The sequence below is a fragment of the Pleurodeles waltl genome, chromosome 9 (genome assembly GCF_031143425.1).
Source record: "Pleurodeles waltl isolate 20211129_DDA chromosome 9, aPleWal1.hap1.20221129, whole genome shotgun sequence".
Classification (NCBI taxonomy): domain Eukaryota; kingdom Metazoa; phylum Chordata; class Amphibia; order Caudata; family Salamandridae; genus Pleurodeles; species Pleurodeles waltl.
The window spans coordinates 869,697,707-869,716,280 of record NC_090448.1 but is presented as its reverse complement, the minus strand read 5'-3'; the positions used below and the strand labels follow the sequence as shown (position 1 = coordinate 869,716,280).

The window sequence follows — 18,574 nt, the reverse complement described above, 5'->3', positions numbered from 1 at the left end:
CAACTCTAGCAGTTGCGCCTTATGGCATGCCACATGGTGCCATTCGCACTGATTTGGAAATGCAGTGTGTGATCCGGGTGGTAAATCACAGCAGGAGCAGCACAATGTGACTATTTCTGCCCATTGGTGGAACTCCACGTTATCTCAGACTTTTTATGTAATTCCTCTGAATTCTGTGGAGTCAAATTCAGCAAGTTCCGCCCACCCCTAATTTCAACTGACAGGATAAAAGACGGAGTTTAGGATTTAGGGCCAGATGTATGAAATTATTTTGCACTCGCAAATGGTAAAATAGGCCGTTAGCGAGTGCAAAACCGTGGTCTGCGATGCATGAAATGCATTCGCAGACCACAACTAAGAAATCGCGAAAATAGCGATTTTTTTGCGTTGCGACCTGGAAATTGCGAGTCGCAATTTGCGATTCGCAATTTCCAGGTCGCAAGGCTATTCAGGAAAAAAATCGCAAATTGCGATTTTCCAAAACATGGCATTTTGCACTTGCAAAATACCATGCTTTGCAACCAGGTGGTAACCTGGTGCAAAATTTAAAAATGCAGTTAAACTGCATTTTTAAATTAAACATGTAAAGCACACATGCCCTTTTGGCATGTGTGTACCTTACATGTTTAAAAAAAAGTTTTTGGGGTGCAGGAGAGGGGGCCTTAGGCCCTCTGCACCGTGGCCTTTTGCATTTCCAAAATTGCGATTTCTGGTTCAGAAATCACAAGTTTGGAAATGCAAAATATTCGCAGCTATGGGCCAACAGGCCCATAGCTGCGAATGGGGCCGGTATCGCAATTTGCGATTCGGTAATAGCATTTGCGATTTTTAAGAAATTGCTATTACCGATTCGCAAATGTGATACATGGCCCTTTGCGAGTCGGTAATAGCGATTTCTTAAAAATCGCTATTACCGAATCGCAGTGGGCCGTGATGGTACATCTGGCCCTTAATGATTACTTGAATCTTCCAGTTAGTCATGGATGAAATTCACAATATATCCCTCCTCTTCATCCTCTATTTCTCTCTTGCCTTCCATCCCTTCCCCACGTTTAAACTTGTTCTTTTCTTCCTTCGATTTTTGATGCTGGTATTTTTTTCACTTGGGTTTTGATTTTTTTCTCTTCTTTTTGGAATGCGCACTTCTGGTGCGGCTACCAGATAACTCGTCAACACGAGGGTTAGTCTCTAGTCGGTCTACTGATATCTACGATACTGGGTAGCCGTCTGACAACCTCACATTCCCACGTCCCTTATCCACATTGCAATCTATTTCACTAGAATTATGTTGTATTACAAGTACACCATTGCTTATCATGACTTACCATCCCCTATGATACATTCTGCTTCGAACTGTACTATGCATTCTTTTGTTAATAGACTGAAAGAAAATTCTATGAAATATTAGAAATTAAAAAAGGCCTGAAGTAAATCCATAAGAAAAATACCAATTCAAAAAGTAGAACACTTGTTTATTTGTTCAAGTCCTGAATAATGAAAGACCCCAGCCGCTCCTGCTCAGCTCCTTCTTTAACTGCCTGCAATCCCCACATTCCAGGCAGTACCATTCTAAGAGCAGGGAGAGCAGGAAGATACCATTTCACATAACATAAATAAACGAAGCGTAAAGGGGCAAGATATAATTACCTGAACCTTGAATTACAATTTGCATACATACATGTTTCCCCAACAAACAGAATACCACAAGGCCATCAATGGAAACATACCACACAACAGAGCTCTTTCATGAACAAATGGAATTATGAAATCAAGTATGGCGTTGTTATTCATTCAACAATTCAAACACTGTGGCATGCCAACAAGACAGTTTAATGGTTTACAATGAAAAGGAAAGTTTACCTGTAATAACATTTCCCAAGTTGAACTTTCCACCACCAGTCTTTGAACTGTGAATGCTCAGTGGCAAGGGCAGCCAAATCCAGCGCCTTGAAAAAAGAAAAGGAGACAATGATACACAACACAGGCCTTTATTTGGTTTGGTCTACAAAGCTTTGCATTAAAGATCTGGAGGGCATCATTCTAAGACACCTCCAACCACCACTCCACTGTATACCGAACATGGAGAGGAATCAGATTACATAACAACTCAGATCATGCTTTAATGCTGTTAGAACACGCTCATTCTGAGAAGCAATAATTTAAAAAACACATCTGGATGCGTGTGTTCATACAAGTTAAAAATAAGTGTGTGGTGCTGCTGGGCCAAGCAATATCAATTGTCAGATAGTGGGGGATGACAAAGTGCAGAACAAGGCGGGGGACAGCTTGGTGAAAAAGCATTCAGATTGCATGGGCAGAAAGCAGAAATTTAATATAGCCTTATAGACCCCAGGAGTGGGTTATACAGGGCATTAAAGGCCCGCTCCAGTGTTAAAGGACCGAGCCGAAGACCTTTAACAAGGGAGCAGGACTTTAATGCCAGTATAGCCCAGCTACAGAGAGTTACAAGGCTATTAGAACATTGTGCCACTAGAGGGCAGAATGTTCCAATAAATAAATAAACAAAGGCCTCATGGAGCCCGAGGGGACTGAAATCCTCACGGGCTCTGTGAGACCTTTGTTGACAACAACAGCTGTGAACGAAAACTTTGGAATGCTGAAGCTCTGGGCTTCTGCCAGCCATTAGAAGCCACCATCACTCCATTGTTTTCAACGGAGCTCCAAACATTCCAACGTTCTAATGCCACTTAATGCCTTCTTTCTGAGAGGACCACAAGTCAGTGAAGCCAGAAGCTTACATTGTCTGCAGTATTTATCTAATTGCAAAGACAACAATTAATAAACTAGTTATACTGTTTTGAAACGTCATATAAAGCAAGAAATATGTTAAACTGTAGTCCTTCGAAGAAGCTTGTGAAATTGAAGTCCCTTATTTAGAGTTTATTGGAAGGTTACTGTGTCAAATCATGAATAATATCTTGTCTCCTGTATTACAAGTGCCATAGGCTATGGAGTTGCTGTTGTAATACGCAACATCTGCCACCTCTAATATGCAACATCCGCCACCTGTAATACTTGACATCCGCCACCTGCAATACGCGTCATGTTTGTGACGCGGTACCTAGTCTGCCAAACTTTAAATAGGGCCTTACATCTCATGATTCCTTACTTCTCTATGCTAATAAGGGAAGCGGACATTTTTTTAAAAAGTTTAAAATTTCACTATGATCCTTTTTTTTATATATATATAAACCATTTTTATTGAGTTTTGGGATGCAAAACACTCACCAACAATCACAGAGAACTGGTAGATTGGTGACAATACTAAGGTACAATAGGTACAGCGAGACAAGAACAAAAGACAAGGAAAACAGATCTCATGACAATAAAGCAACAAAGCCACCCCTGAGTAAATAGGTCCTATTCCATATGTACCAACCATTTCCCCCAAATACTCATGTTTGGAGGGACATCCCCTGGCCTCAAAGACGGTATTTTTCTTGTTGTGCACACCAGTCCATTCCACACTGCCACTGCAATAGTGTAGGAGAGACAGGACTCTTCCATCAGGCTGCAATGTCGCTTTTGGCCACCCTAATGGCCGTTTCCAGGTACGCCCGGTCTGCCCGTATACCCCCTACACCCTCCAAGACTCCCAGTAGTAATGCCAATGGCGAGAGGGGTAACACCTAGCCCAGGACAGCAGACCAATCCTCTACTATGGCAGTCCGATAATACTGTATCTTCGGACAAGTCTAGACCAAGTGATAAAAGTCGGCAGGAGGAAGAGAACATCTGGAGCATACGGAACTCAGGAGAAGGCCCGCCTTGTGCAGGAGTAAGGTAGGCACAATAAAGTTAGAAGGTCTGTACCAGGCGTAGTCTGGAGGAAATCGCTACAATTAGTGTGCAACGGATTTGGGAGACACCTCCTTTCCCCAGTGCACCCATTAGGAGTTTAGCCTTAAGACGGTTGAATTCCAAGAGGGGAGTATCATATGGTATGTGTGTATATAGGGCGCGTCTTACTTGCAGGTATCTATAGAATTGCAATAAGGAGAGTGTGTAGATATCTTGGAGCTCCCAAAGGAATGCATATGGTGCCCTGTACACACGTCTCCCAGGTGTGTGATACCAATAGTGTCTCACTTCATAAATCACTCCAATAACACCACCTCTTGGAGCAACATCCCATGCCACAGAGGGATCAGAATTGAGAATTTAAGGTCCCAACTGATATGACGGAGCACCACTCTCCACACCAAGAATACCATTCGGGTCACTCCAGAAAGTAATGAAGGGATCGGAGCTCCATATAGTAGGGCCATGATTCGGTTAAAGCCCAACGAGGTCAGTTCCATCTGATAGGTGGGGTCCAACCATCCCCATTAAACCAGTTATTGATCACCACTAGCTGTGAAGCTCTGTGGTAAAGGCGAAGACTGGCCATGCCTAGACCACCATTGCAGGGTGCCCGGTGACACTTACACAGTGCAAACAGTGGTCCAGGGGGATGACGTGGCCTTTGTGTCTACCTCCTGGAAGCAAGACCAGGATATTTGCAATGGAAAATTCTGGAGGACATAAAAAACATCTCGGCAACATCATCACTTTGTAGAGGGCTATCCTCCCCATTACAATAAGATGAAGTGGATGCCATTTGTTTACGGTCTTTTTTAGTTTGTCGGGTCAGAGGGGTAAGGTTCAGAGACCAGATGAGCGTGGGTGTAAGGCAACCCATATCCCTAGGTATCAAAAACAATCTACGTACAGGTATGGCAGTCTGCAATTCAATACAACTTTACAATGGGGACAGGGGCACCAACATAGATTTGGCCAGGTTAAGACACAAGCCAGATGCCTTACTGAAGAGGCAGAGAATCTGGAGGGTGCAGGGGGCCACTCTTGCAGTCCTTGTGTCTGGTATCCCACATTCAACCCTGCACCTGCACGTCACAACAGACGAGACGCGCAAGGGGTTCTATCATCAGGGCAAAAAGGAGGAGGGACAGAGGGCAATCTTGTAGAGTTCCTCTCCGAATGGGAAAGGCATCAGATACTATGCCATTACTCTTGTTGCATTCCATAGGGTTAGAGTAAAGTGGGTGGGACGAGTCTGCTGAAGCGGGGGCCCAACTCCAGCTCTCTGCAGGACGCAGTCCATGTAATCCCAATCCACCTAGTCAAATGCCTTCTCAAAATCTATGAGAAAAGGAGAGCCAATTTAGGCGTAAGCAGGTGTCGCTGGAAGAGGGCAACATGTAGACGGTGAAAGAAGTGCCTAATACTTTGAGCTGGCATGAAGCCGCATTGATCCGGGTGGATGTGAGTCTGAAGAACAGTCTTGAGGCGGTCAGCCAAAATAGTGGTGAGGATTGTGACTTCCCAGTTAATAAGGGAAATAGGTCAATAGCCTGCCCAGGAGGCAGATGGAGGTTGGGTCTTCAGAATGACTTCAATTGTGGCTGTTTCTATTTTGGGTAGAAAGAATCCATTCTCGAAGGCTTCCTAGTAAAGGGCTAGCAGCTAGAGGATGAGTACATCTCTAAATGGGCATAATATTCCGTGGGAAACCCGTCAAGTATGGGAGTCACCCCCCCCTCCCTCCCCCCTCCCCCCCCCCCCCATTGCTGATATGTGTGTACCAATCTCTTTAGCATTTAGGGGCTGGTCTAATGTCTCAGATTTGGAGTGCAAAATACGGGGAAGGGGCACTTCCTCTAAAAAATGTGAGGGTCAGGAGCAAGCTCAATATAGGAGGTGCGGCATACAGACAACTATAGTAGGTCGCTGACGCTTGGATGATGCCATGGAGAGTGCGGTGCAGACACCCGTGTTTCGCGGCCTCAAACTACAAAAGGTGGAGCTCTTCACAAGTCTATTCAAGTTGGCGACAAGAGGCACCTTGTGAGTCAGTGGGGGGATGAGTCTCCAAGCGGGGGCGAAAGCCTCCAACAGAATCAGTTGCTTGGCTTTGGCTCGTTCATTCTCTCTAATCTTGCTTTTGGCATATCCTCTAATGGTGGCCTTACTGACAGCCCATAGATTACCAGCAGAGCTCACTGAGTTGTCATTCGTTAGGAAGTAAGTCATCAGTTTGTGTTCCAGCACCTGCTTTTAGGTATCATCTTGAAGATAACATGCATTAAGCCACCACGTGAGACGCGGTGCATCTGTGGTTGAGCCAAACCGGAGGAGAAGATAGGCATGATTGGAGATCCCCATAGGGAGGAACTGGGCGTAAAACAACTGAAGACAGTCCGTGGCTAGCATGAAGATAAGATCAATGCGTGGGTGATTACGCTGTGCCACTGACTTGTGAGTAAATTGCCACTGCCTGGGATGCCATACTCTCAAGACGTAACAGAGCCTCAGAGCGGAGGTCCATTGCTTGAGGTGCTTTGCGCTGGAGCATCAAGACAGCGAAGGAGGACCAGTGGAGACATGGACAGGGGCAGGGACCACGTTAAAGTCACCTCCCAGTAGAGTGAGGCCCCTCAGGGAGCACCAACAGCACTGTTGAGAGGTCAGCGAGGAAAATGTCAAGAGCCACAGAAGGGGCAGAGGACCATACAAGCTTGATTGTACGTCCCTCTACGGTACCTACAAGGGACAGATAGCGGCCCTGAGGGTCTTGCTCCGACCAGGTGACGACCATAGGAAAGGAGTGGCAAAGCAGGATTGCAATCCCTCGGGAACCCTAATGTATCCAGAGTGATATACCCGATCGTTGTCCTGACGAAGCAGGAAAGGGCATCAACTCCCCAAGAGGTGTGGCAGGCAGAAAGCGATGGTCCTATCTCAGTACTGCAATGTTTCAAACGATCTAGCAGCCCATTTCTATTTAGGACATTACGCGAAAGTCTGTCATGTCTGCAAGAAGGGGGAACGTGAGTGTAGCATGTCAGTGGGTACTACGAATGTAAGGAGGGACCCTTTGTAGAAGGGTGTCTGCTGCTCGTGCAGAGTGGTGGGGCACCTGATATCATGACAGTAGTGATGTGACTCAAAGGTGTGTGTGTAAGTGTGGAGAGCATACACAAAAAAAAAAAAAAAAGTTAAACATCAGAACAATACAAATACCCTGCCCCCCCCACACCCAATACTTCAACCCAGGAAGCATCTGTCGCCCATACATTTACAACAAAGGAAATAACCAACTTGTAAACAACTTGTAAACAGGCGTGGAGAGGTAGACCTCTCCTCTTTGCAGTACTGGTAATATCCAGCGGAGATAAAGGCAACCAAAGAACCCTAACAATTAGCAATCAAAGAAGGAAAACCTCCCCTATCTACACAGCCCCACATCAAGCACTTGGGGTACATCAGCAATACAGATCACTGGGCTCTGGGACAAACTGTATTCAGTCACAGTCTTGCTTGGGGCTGGAAGGTCCAGGGTCACCTCCTGATCCCAGCACGACTGGGTGCTGGGACCACCTTGCAATTGGTTGCTTTTATCTCAAAAAGATTAACAAGTATGACTTGATTTATTTTTAAATGACCAGTTTACGCACAATGATGCTGTTTGCAATGTCAGGAAAATCATGTCTGTAAGAGGTGTACGGGCCTTTTGCATCCCTTTACTACAAGACTTATTTTTTAAAGAATGGATCAGTAGAAATTGCAGTTTGGGTGTAGAACGGAGCACAGCCCACAGGGTGTGAAATAGCTTACTAAATTAACATGTTGCTTCTTTTTTTTTTTCAAAAATATTTTTTGGTTTAAAAAAAAAGAAAAAATCTCACATCACTGTAGTTGACCATTCCGAGAACTACTTTGTGTGCAGATGTGCACTTTGTAAAAGAGCATAACGCAGTCACTCGCAGAGAAGTTAGGCAATGGCTAAAGTGGATGGGAGAAAAATCTGACTAAGACAACAAAAGACCAATGGATGAAGAGGGCTCGTTGAAAGCCCTAATAAATAGACATATCATATACTTAAATGACAATAGGCATCAGCTTTTTATCATAGTAGGGAATGTGCTACTATGAAGCAAAGTTATTGTCTTAAATTCTTTAATTCCCCAATAACAAGAGTAGTGCAACCTTATTCAATGCAATTTTTGGTAGATAAACAATTGTATAGAAGTCACTTATTCGGTATTCTTCCCCCACCCCCCATCATGGGAATCCCACTTCACACTGAATATTCAGACCCAGTTTTAGGATCCATGAGCACTTAACGCTTATCCAAGAAATGTTATAAGCGTTTAAACAAAGAGTGTGAATGATATCTTTACACCGAAGACTGGTTTTGGAATTAGAGGGATACAATAAAATCCAAAACCATGTAGTGAAGTGAAGATAGCTGCATTGCCAAAATTACCTTATTTTTGTGAAGCACACTATGTTTCCAGGGAACATACTGCTTGGGTCTTGTTTGCACTACGGTGTGAAAAAAACTATTAGAAAAGTGCCTTTCCAAGAAAGAGTTTACTTAAATATTTTGCATTAGGTTACAAAGTAGGAGCCATCAATTTTGAAGGGACCAAACACAATACATTTTCACGAAGGTCTCTTAACTGGTGGAAATACGTTTCTGTAGTCTAATAAATCCTTATTCAAAAGAGTGAAAAAAAAGATATCTGAAGGAGGCACTTTCTATAAGCCGAGACAGGAGCTGGTTGGACCATAATTGATGAAAACCATAGGTGGGATTACTTTTTATTCTGACATGTTGTATGATGTTTCCACACAGCAGACACACATGTTCCCCTTAAACATGCCTGGTGTTATATTCTGTAAAACTGTCCTTGCCTGCTCAAGGTGCACTCTCAATTGGATACTCCTGCTGGAGAAATGGAATGAGCGTCAAGCTACGTACAAAATATGCTATAATCAGTGCAGGAACAAGCCCGTACTAGCAGTTTGGACAGATTAGCATCAACAGATGGATCAAGAGTTTGCAAATGAACGAGTGTCTTTCAACGCAGCGGAACTAGTAACACTTTGAGAAAGAAGCAGAGATGAAGTATGTGACTGCAGCAGGTTGCTTGAGTATGGCGGTGGGGGTTCCTCAAACTCCTGTTGCCGTTCCTAAGTGTCTCTTTAAGCAGGCGTATTGACTGCAACAACTCCTAAGTGATTGTAATTTGTGCACTTTCAGTCGACCTGTTTGCCCCGGCCCTTGCAATTGTAGTATGATGTAAGGACATGGAAGAAGGCATTCCCTCATTTGCATGGAGCTACTCCCCCATGCAAATGAGGGGGAGCTTCCTTGGGAACAAGCAGGAGCAACATTTTGACCAACACAACTCATATTACAGAAAGGTCTGCACAAGCGCGGTCCTTCTGTATTATCAAAGTACCCACCAGTGCAAAAAACAAGCATTTAAAATGCAATGGGTCTCGCATTTGCTCGAGTTAGAGCTATTAACGTTGTAGAGTCCTCACCACACAAAAGGAAAAAGAAGTAAACCTGTCAGCAAAAGCGCAATTAACCATGTAACGTGGGACGTCCAAGGCGGTAACCAAACTGCCCCAAGGAGGGACAAACGCAAAGCATTTACCAACGAAAATAAAAGGATTTTTGAAAGGCAAGCCTATGAACGAGTGCTAATGATGGGCGTGCGGTGGCTGTGGTTAAAAGCCCAGATGCATACCAACACGTCGGAAAAGCAACGCTTGCGCGCTGCTATGCTTGACCTAATAATCACAGATATCCACTGCACCTCAGGGTCACTTTCCTTAACAATCCCTTGGTGGACCGATGTTGCGACTCTCCTAAAATCTTCAGTCTGGAAAGAATGCCTCCCATCGGAGAAAAGATTTTTCCTTTTTGCGTACTCATTATCTCATCTGGGTACTAGGTTTTTTTCTATGCTGAGAGAGGCCGATTTTAGAGTGCTGTCTCACTCAGTAAAATGGTGATCACTGAAAATCTTGCAGTACTTTCCTTAAGAATCCCACTTTTTTTGTTGACAGTCCAGGTATGGGGAAAATTGATATTCTTCTTCTTCAGATGGCAACATTGCCTTGCATTGAAAAAAGGCATATAAGGCTAGTTTCAGAAGAAAAAAAAAATATTAGACTCCTCTATGCACATTGATTCTTGTCAAACACAAACATACAATATTCAGAACGAACCGTTCTTGTGATGTTACAACTCACAGCAGAATGACCTGAAATATTTCCCCATCCTCGATCATCTGACAAACGTGTGAAAGGGAAAGTCACTGCTGAAGACTTACTCTACCTTTGGGTTGCCTCTTGGGCTGTAGGTTTGCTTCTCCTAAAAAAAACTGTTGCTGCTGCCAGAAAGTGGACTAAATTATTTGTAGATAAAAAGTACTTTGACGTCAAGTAGTGGGGATTATGATAATCCCTCCTAGCAGAGAGGTTTGTGGATCAGTTCGCACTCAAGATATCTCTGTTAGTTAAGCTTGTTTGCACCAATACCCATTTTATGCAAACCGCCACTGGATTAAACGTGTATTCTTCAGATATACAAGGGATATTCATTGGCTGATCTTGTGTTCTAGACTCACACTTCCGTCAGTGAATTGAATAATAAAGTAAGCATATTGTGTAAGCAAAATCCGGTTTGATTGGGCATCAATTTGGTCTCGTTAATGAGCTAGCGGAGCTTGGGTTTTAGTATGTTGCTATTATATGTTGGCAGTGGAAGACTGAAGTAGGGTCGAGCCATCTAGAATGCTAACATGTTTTGTTGCTTCTGTTAGCTAGGTCATGATTCTTTTTAGATGCATTTCATGTTCCATTTGTGGTTCTGTGTCAATCAAGATTTGCATGTTTTTTTTTTTTTCCTTTGGCTAAAGGGAAGAAGTTTTCTATCCTACACTAAATGATGAGTCTTGCATATAATTCTGTGCTGTATCTATGTCCAGTGAGTCTCTGTTCCTGTAGTTGTACAATGTCGAGGAGTTCCAAATCTATTGGGCAATATGCCATATGGCTCAAATAGAAAGAACATTTAAGCTGCTAATGAGAAGTACTTATCATGATCTCCTTTTATTCCCTATCTAACCAAATAATACAACTAGGGGTGGTTCGTCATCTTGACACTTGTCATAATGAAACATAACCAGGTCACTTGAAAGCCACTTCAGGAAATACCCTCTTCCAGCAATCATGAACGCATCTCTTTCACACACAGGAAGGGACGGACACATTGAAAGAACACATATAGAGCAAAGAAAGCACAATACACACTTTTTGATGCACAGTTTCTGCAGGAATAGCTGCAAACCTGAAGAAGTGCAAATACCCTCTGGACAGTAAACCAACTGCTTGTGCAAAAGATCTAAACAGAAATAAACCATCTAGATACAAACCTATGAACAGAAGGTGGCTTCTACAGTTGTGGTACGTTTACAATGTTAAACCCACATTTACCTAAAAGAGGCATAATATATTCAACTTCATACATTTTTCCACAATGATCGACTCCGTAAATAACATTATCATATGTTTCCACCTCCGGAGGTTTGCAGACTGAAAACAGGCAAAACAGAGCCTGGTGGTGAAGTAATAAACTGAAACATGCAGAACAATAAAGAACCAGCAAGTATGTTTAGGTCAGGAGGAAAAACTGCCTGTGTTGGTTGCAGGCACCCTCATAATATGGAGGTGAAGCTGAGGTTGTGCCTAAGAACGCACAATGCACTTCTAGTAGCTCAGAAGGGCTCTAAATCCCAGGACCTTCTCTACTTAGTGTGGTACAACTCTAGGGCGAGAAGCATCAGTTAACACTTGATCCATAAAATGGAGCACAAGTAAACAAACAAACTCCTTACGTTTTTTACGTCATTTTCATGATGGAATATGTACTCAAACAGCGCCTGAAAATAAAAAAAAGGACATTTAAGGCAATGCAATTGATTTAAAATACAGACAAGTATAACGGGATTTAAAACTAAATGCTACAATTACTGGATTATATTTCATAGGCCCAATGTAACAACAAAAGTTGCCTGTCACATTCTTTTATTCTTGCCTTTTTTGTTGGAAGCTGGGTTAGCTCTACTGGAAGTCTCTCTCACAAATTACAGGCTTACACAATATTGCGTCTTTCCGAAAGAAGACAAGAGAGGACTCAACTCAATGAAAGATAATGGCACTTTATTCAGGTCAAAGCCCATGTGCCATAAAGTGCTGTTTTCAGTTGCAATGCAGTAAATGGGATGGCTACGGTAAGCAGGAGCAGTGTGATCCTTCTACTAAGAGAAGAAAGACCAGGATCTAGTCAATTAAATGGCGTTCCAGGACTACAGCATTCATTTGATTTACTTTAGAAGGATGAGATAGAAAATATAAACAGTGCCATATAAACATATTAACGGTGATCTTTAACCCAAATGTAGTGTAATATAATGGTCATGTTCCATGGATAAAATATAGGCTGCATACGTCCCAAGTTTGATTTCAAGTGTCAGAAAGATGGATCAGAACCTAGCTGAAGTCAAGATATTTGGACCTGGTGAGAGGGGAATGGCAGCAACGTGTGGCCACATGCAGGTGGCCTTCTCGGGTCAACATATGAGGCAGTAGACAATGGAGAAATCGCTCAAGCCAGAGAGGAAATGTGGTCTGACCATAAGAGACTAAGATCTACCCACAGTTTGCTTGTTGAAGATTCACAGGGCCATGATTGTGTTAAATTTTATTTGCCCACAAATAGGAGCAGTCAAGAGACATTTTTTGATCCATGGTTGGTACAAGTCATAGAAGCTGATGTAAGGGAGTAGGGCCGAGATGTTGGAAGGGGAACGCCATGCTCAGTTGTTATCCAGATGTGGAGAGGTGTGACCTGGAAGAGGCAGAGGTCTGAAAGAATGGAGTAAGTGGGATACCCTGTTGGCGAGCCAGCAGCAGAGGCAACACACAGTAGAATGACTGACTCAAGGCGTCCATGCTGCAAGCAGCTCTTTGGGAAGCAGTGGATTCAGGACAGAGATAGCTTTGGTTTGAAGGTTGCGATCTGTGAAATCTTTATAGACTTTGAAAGTCTTAGATCCCATTGAACACTGGGAGGGAATACATCTGATGCATTGCGGCAAAGGCCCACATTGGAAATAAGACAGCTACATTAATCACAGCTGCCACTGAATTTAAAGTAGGAAGCTTTTGAATCACTCATCCCACATAGGTTTCATGAATACACAACAGTTCCGATCAAAGACTGAACATGTGTTTGTCTTTTACGGTCTCATACATGTGCCCCAGAAAATAAGCCAGAAAACTCCGGCCTCCCGCAGTTAGATTCCAGGGTGGAGTTACTGATCGATTTAGTGTGAGATCCTGGTGGCCCCCACAGAAACAATCAAGCAACCAGCTAAGTCAATAAATCAAGTACAGATTCCAGCACCATTCCTCATTTTCATGACCACAAAATTACCACTTACTTGTAATGCTGATGTGGCCGGGTAACTCTTGGTACCAGTCCCATCAAAACAGAAAAAGGCACTTGCAATGAGGCCTCATGAGTGATACCTGTGTTTTCTGTTCAACATGTGGGCCTACAGTATGCTTTTTTTCTAGATTCTGTCATTTCTAATGACAACACAAAGTGACAATAGGGTGTTGGGTGTAATAGACTCAATTATCTATCAAATAATCCAAGCTAAAATGTTAATTGAAGGCTAAAAACCTGACGCAAAAGGATTAACCTGAGAACTAAGAAGAAAAGTGATGAGGAGCTTGGAGGAGAAGGGAGACTAAACAGACAGAAGCCTCAGATAGAATGTACGCCAGGCTACAACTTGGTTTAAGCCACAACTCTGAGGATATCTTAACTGACAGATATTGTGGACATGAACATTATTGAGAAAGAACCTTTTAAGTTAGCGGAGTTGCTTACATCTGGAGATAAAGATTCAAAAGTGAGCAAAGGATGGGTGAGGGGATTGTGTGATAAGCGATTAGAGAAATTAAGAACAACTTGGTAAAGTTATGTGGATCAGGTGTAACGCAGTACAACCCAATACAAATTTGTTATAATATGGTGAACATGAGTAGTACTAAGAACCTCAGAAGGCTTATTTTACTTTAATTTTTGAACTGCAAACCCTACCGCACATTTAGGGAAGTAAGGCAGCCAACCTTTTTTGTCATGTTCTATCCAACATTACAAAACAGAACATAGCAAGGTGCGTGCCATTTCGAGGACTGGGAAATAGGAGGACAGTAATGCGAATTGAGGAAGGGAAATGCCAACTTAATTATAAGTAACTTACAGGTAACAATAAGAAACAGTGATACAAAACTATGTATACAACACATGAACTGATAAAAAATTGAGATTGTAGTATTACAAATGGGGTAGACACAAATACAAAGATTAAGGCACACATTGACTCTCATGCCACGTTTAGGTCCATTGTGAAGACCCTTCTCTCTTCTCAATACTAACCCCGTAGGTTAGCATGACTAGCTCTGCACAGAGCACTAATTCGGCAGATGGACACACTGAATACAATTTAGGGTACAGATAAACAGCCGCAGGCCAACCCACCTTTGCACTTAGGGCTCTACCAATGCCGAGGACGAACAACTTGCACCTTTGATCACAGCACAGTAAGACAGAAGCCCTTCTTTTCACAGGTCTTGATTTGTTGCTGTAAGAGGCCTTTCTTTATCAGATTTTACTGCTGGATGAACGGACTGTTAAACTGAGTTATTTTCGCCATATATTTTGCATGGGTGTGATCATCACAACAGTATGCAAGCCATTTTATATTTATTTGCATCACAGCCATTGAGTCACTGGTCTTTAACCATAAAATTGAATTTAAAGTGATAATGTCCTCAGTCACCAGTAGCACACTTAATGCCTAAGCTCATTGTGCGGGTTTTGTTTGGCATGCCTAAGCGCAGCCCCAAGTTAGAAGCAACTCAGTGGGACCAACCTTTAGGTCCTCACAAATGCCATTCCAAATTTCCAACATACTTCACCCTATAATCACATTCTTCCAACCATTCACTTCAGGCAGGGTATCAACTCTCACATCCTAGGATTCTTAAGCCCTTCTGCTTCATTAACATGCATAAGTGCAGCACCAAGTTTGTGGCACAAAACCGAACTGTATGGCAATACCAAATGTTTCCAAAATACTTTTTCTGAGACATAAGTAGCAAGCTGGTTAGCCTATAAAATAACTCAAGAGCACTTGGGTACACACCAGCAGCATTAAGCACAATATAAATGTTAAAAAAGGATGAATTATGTGTCACTCTACATACTCTACCACAGAGATGGTCCAATGTTTTTTCTCATGTATTGCTACTGCAGTGATGCCAATTTTATCATTTAGAGCAGCATAAAGCGCCAAGCTGAAAGGCAGAAAAAGCAATCTCCTCTATTCACTAGTACTAGGGTGCTTTGTAGTTCCCTTCACAGTATGAAGCGCAAAGAAGTCCTCCATAACGTTTCTCCTTGCAGACCCGACATTACTCTGCAGTGCAGGCAAAACCAAAATAAAAAACTGTTGTGTAGACAGATACCTCCGGTAATATATTAGCCAAAGTGAAGGCTCAATTCAAAACTCCTCTGTGATGATTCCATATGGGATTCTTGGGGTTCAGGGGCCAGTTTTTGACTAACGCCGCAAAACTTGGCAACCCCACTGACACGGGGCACAGTGAATCTGGGTGGTGTAAGCGGGTTTAGAATGCTGCTTTCTCTTTCAGCTCGTCGCATAGCACACCTCTTCCCCACTGCTCCTCCTCTGGATCACTTCAGGTTCTAGTACTCCCACCTTTTCCCTTGGTATCACGCTCCGGGAGCATGTTTTCAGCAGGGTCGCCACAATCAGCATAGTCTCCCCAGTGCTAGAATGCACCATATCAGTTAGGCTCAAAGGGAATCCAGTAGATAACCTAGAACATGCTCAGGCAAGAGTACTTGGACAGAAACAAAACGTGGAGATGAAAGAGGGCAGTTTATGAGCTTTTTCAGACATAGGAGTGTCAGACTGCTGAAGAAACTAAGGACATAGCCTCATTTAAACAATGCACCACTGATGCTGGGTTGCAGCTTGATGTGAAACTTTAAATGCTTGATGACTTAACAATTTCAAATATCGTACTGATAGTGGTGCTGTTCGATATTTCACACATATTTTTTCGTGACTGGATCAGAGTAGTGGTTTATTGATCCCACAAGGCCGTTCTAAAGAAGACGGGTTCAAGCAGGTGTACAGACTTCCTTCAAAACAATGTGGTAGTGAGAATGTGGCGGGAGAGACTGGGATAATGCAGAATAACTGAGGGCTTCCCATTTTTGCAGAAAAACTTTTTTTTAAAGTTGCTGCTCATTGGAGACCATAAACGGGTATGCTTACCATTATGTGAGCACTGAAACATTCACACAAAAGAAGGCCCTGATGGTAATCATCAGTGAAATGATGCTATGTGGTCTAACAACTAAGGCAAATTCACACTATATAAAACTGCAAAAATGAATGTGGATTTGGGGGGGGTTGGGAAGGGTTTCAGATCTACTTAAAAGCGAGCTGAGAAGCACAGTAACCAGCCAATCAAAGCGATGGTAAACAGGCTATATGCTCCGTGGGAGGGACAAGCGCAAAATTGACAGGATAAAACAAAGAAAGACATTAAACAGCAAACAAGCCAATAGGAATGAAAAATAAAGCCTATCAAAGGTAAGCAATCGAGGGGTAAGCTCACAATATGCCTTTCACAACCAGACAGCTTGCACTGTCTGGTAGTTCCAACATAAAAAGAGTCAGCCTGTCATTTCTTGACCATGTCTAAAAGGAGATCAGAATTATTGAATTATTTAGAAGTTTGCAGTTGTGGATTGCTGACAAAAAGTAGTGGATATTCCTTCTATCAGCTATATTAAAGGTCCCTTAATATCAATGGCACTTTAAATATGCCAGAAAAGATATCTTTCACTTATTCGTGGATGTCTTCCTTTGCCAAACTCTACATAAGACCATTAGTATTTGCCTAATCACTAGAACCTTATGTGCATGGATCAATCTCTGCAAAAACTGAAGCGTCCTAGAAGCAGGATCCTTAGTTCTCAAAAACACAGACAGGCAATATTCGAACTCGTCATGCACAGAAAGTGCAGAATTACCTTCTCCTACCTTACGTTTGTCAGTTCAAGCATGCTTCAATGAGAGCCCAGCTATGTCAACAGCATGGGGAGACAGATTCAGAAGGCCCCACGATAGTCCCATACCCCGAGACTGGGAGGAAAGGGACAAGAGATTATGTCTATAGAAAGGATTATGTGCTGTAACAAGAGCCTATGACTTAACAGAATGTCCACTGCCTTTGTTTGATCAATACTCTGTATTCAGAACATGAGATACTTGCTTCCCTGTTTGATGAAGATCACAGTAAACAGAGATGAAGTATGATAGGATCTCAGGTTACTCAGCGAGACTCAGCAGAACATATCAGTGAACAATGAATGCACTTTAGAGAGAGGCACAAGGTATGATGATAGGTTTCCTACCCGAGTCCTCTAAAATGGAAACGGTGAAAGTGCAATTTGCCATGCAACATGGATACATCATTTGCTACGGTGAGTCAGTCATGCAGAATCCTCCTGCAGGTTTTCTAATGAGTTTCCTGAGAGGACTAGACCACTACTACTGAAGGTTATTGAAGGTACATTTATAATTAAGTCAGCTCGGAGGCACAACTGACTCTGATTCCTGTAAAATCAGACACTTGAAAAGATAAGGACTCCCTGGCACAATTAAGGAAATGATCTTTTCTTGGTCACTGTAGATCAGTGGTCTCCAAACTTTTTAATGCCACGCCCCGCCCCCCCCAACCCCAGTTGAAAAATAAAAATCATTGAGGCCCCCCCCTTCAGAATTTTTTCACAATTATTTTATAAAGATGGCAATGTTTAAATATGTCTAGATGTATTTAAACATTGCAGTTAAATACTGTTACCTTTTTAAAAATGCAATAACCTGTTTTTGCTTAAAACAAAACACTGTTATTTGTGTAATGACTGTTTTGACCAGTCCCTCTCCCCACAAGACCACTTGAGGCCCCCCTAGGGGGGCCCGCCCCCCAGTTTAAAGACCCCTGCTGTAGATGTTTGTTGCTAATGTGGTGTGAAAGTGCAAGAAGGTAGGTTCATGTTTTTCTCTGCTGTTATAGGGATCTGGACCCAAACATCTCAGGACTGACTATAAACAGTTATGATAAAGGCCAGATAAGTTAACTCTAGAAGGGTCTTGATATATGTTTTATCACCATTGCATTTCTTGTAGGTTCTAGTTAGTTAAGTTCAGGCTGACTGCCTTGTTTTTGTTGATACCTTTACCCGACCCTCATGTTAGATATCTCTTGGGTAGTGCACTGTGCTGGTCGATTTCTTTATCTCCTGCATACTGTTGAAATGGTGAGACCACGGTACCGTGAGGAACCTGACAAGACTCTATTAATAACTAAACGAAGGGTGATGAGAAAGCTCAACCGAATCTTGCTAAGCGTTTAAATCTACTTCCATTTCTGCTCGCTCACTAACATCCTCACACTTTGCTAAGCCTTAAGATGATAAATGTCAGCATGAAGAAGCAAAGATATGCACAGGGGAATAAAGATATGGGTCCAGTTGTACCAGTACAGTGCTAGAACAAAATTATGAGTCAGCAGA

General features: G+C 42.7%; 1 protein-coding gene across 2 annotated transcripts in view; it reads right to left on the bottom strand.

Moving 5' to 3' along the window:
- TTC8 (tetratricopeptide repeat domain 8) overlaps window positions 1-18,574 on the bottom strand; it is a 296,727-nt gene that overhangs the window by 138,227 nt on the left and 139,926 nt on the right. For both annotated transcript variants that reach the window (XM_069208150.1, XM_069208149.1), the window contains 2 exons: window positions 11,721-11,765; window positions 1,861-1,946 (listed from right to left, as the gene is read on the bottom strand). In XM_069208150.1, the coding sequence (XP_069064251.1) occupies window positions 1,861-1,946; window positions 11,721-11,765 (131 nt within the window). The remainder of the gene's footprint in view (window positions 1-1,860; window positions 1,947-11,720; window positions 11,766-18,574) is intronic.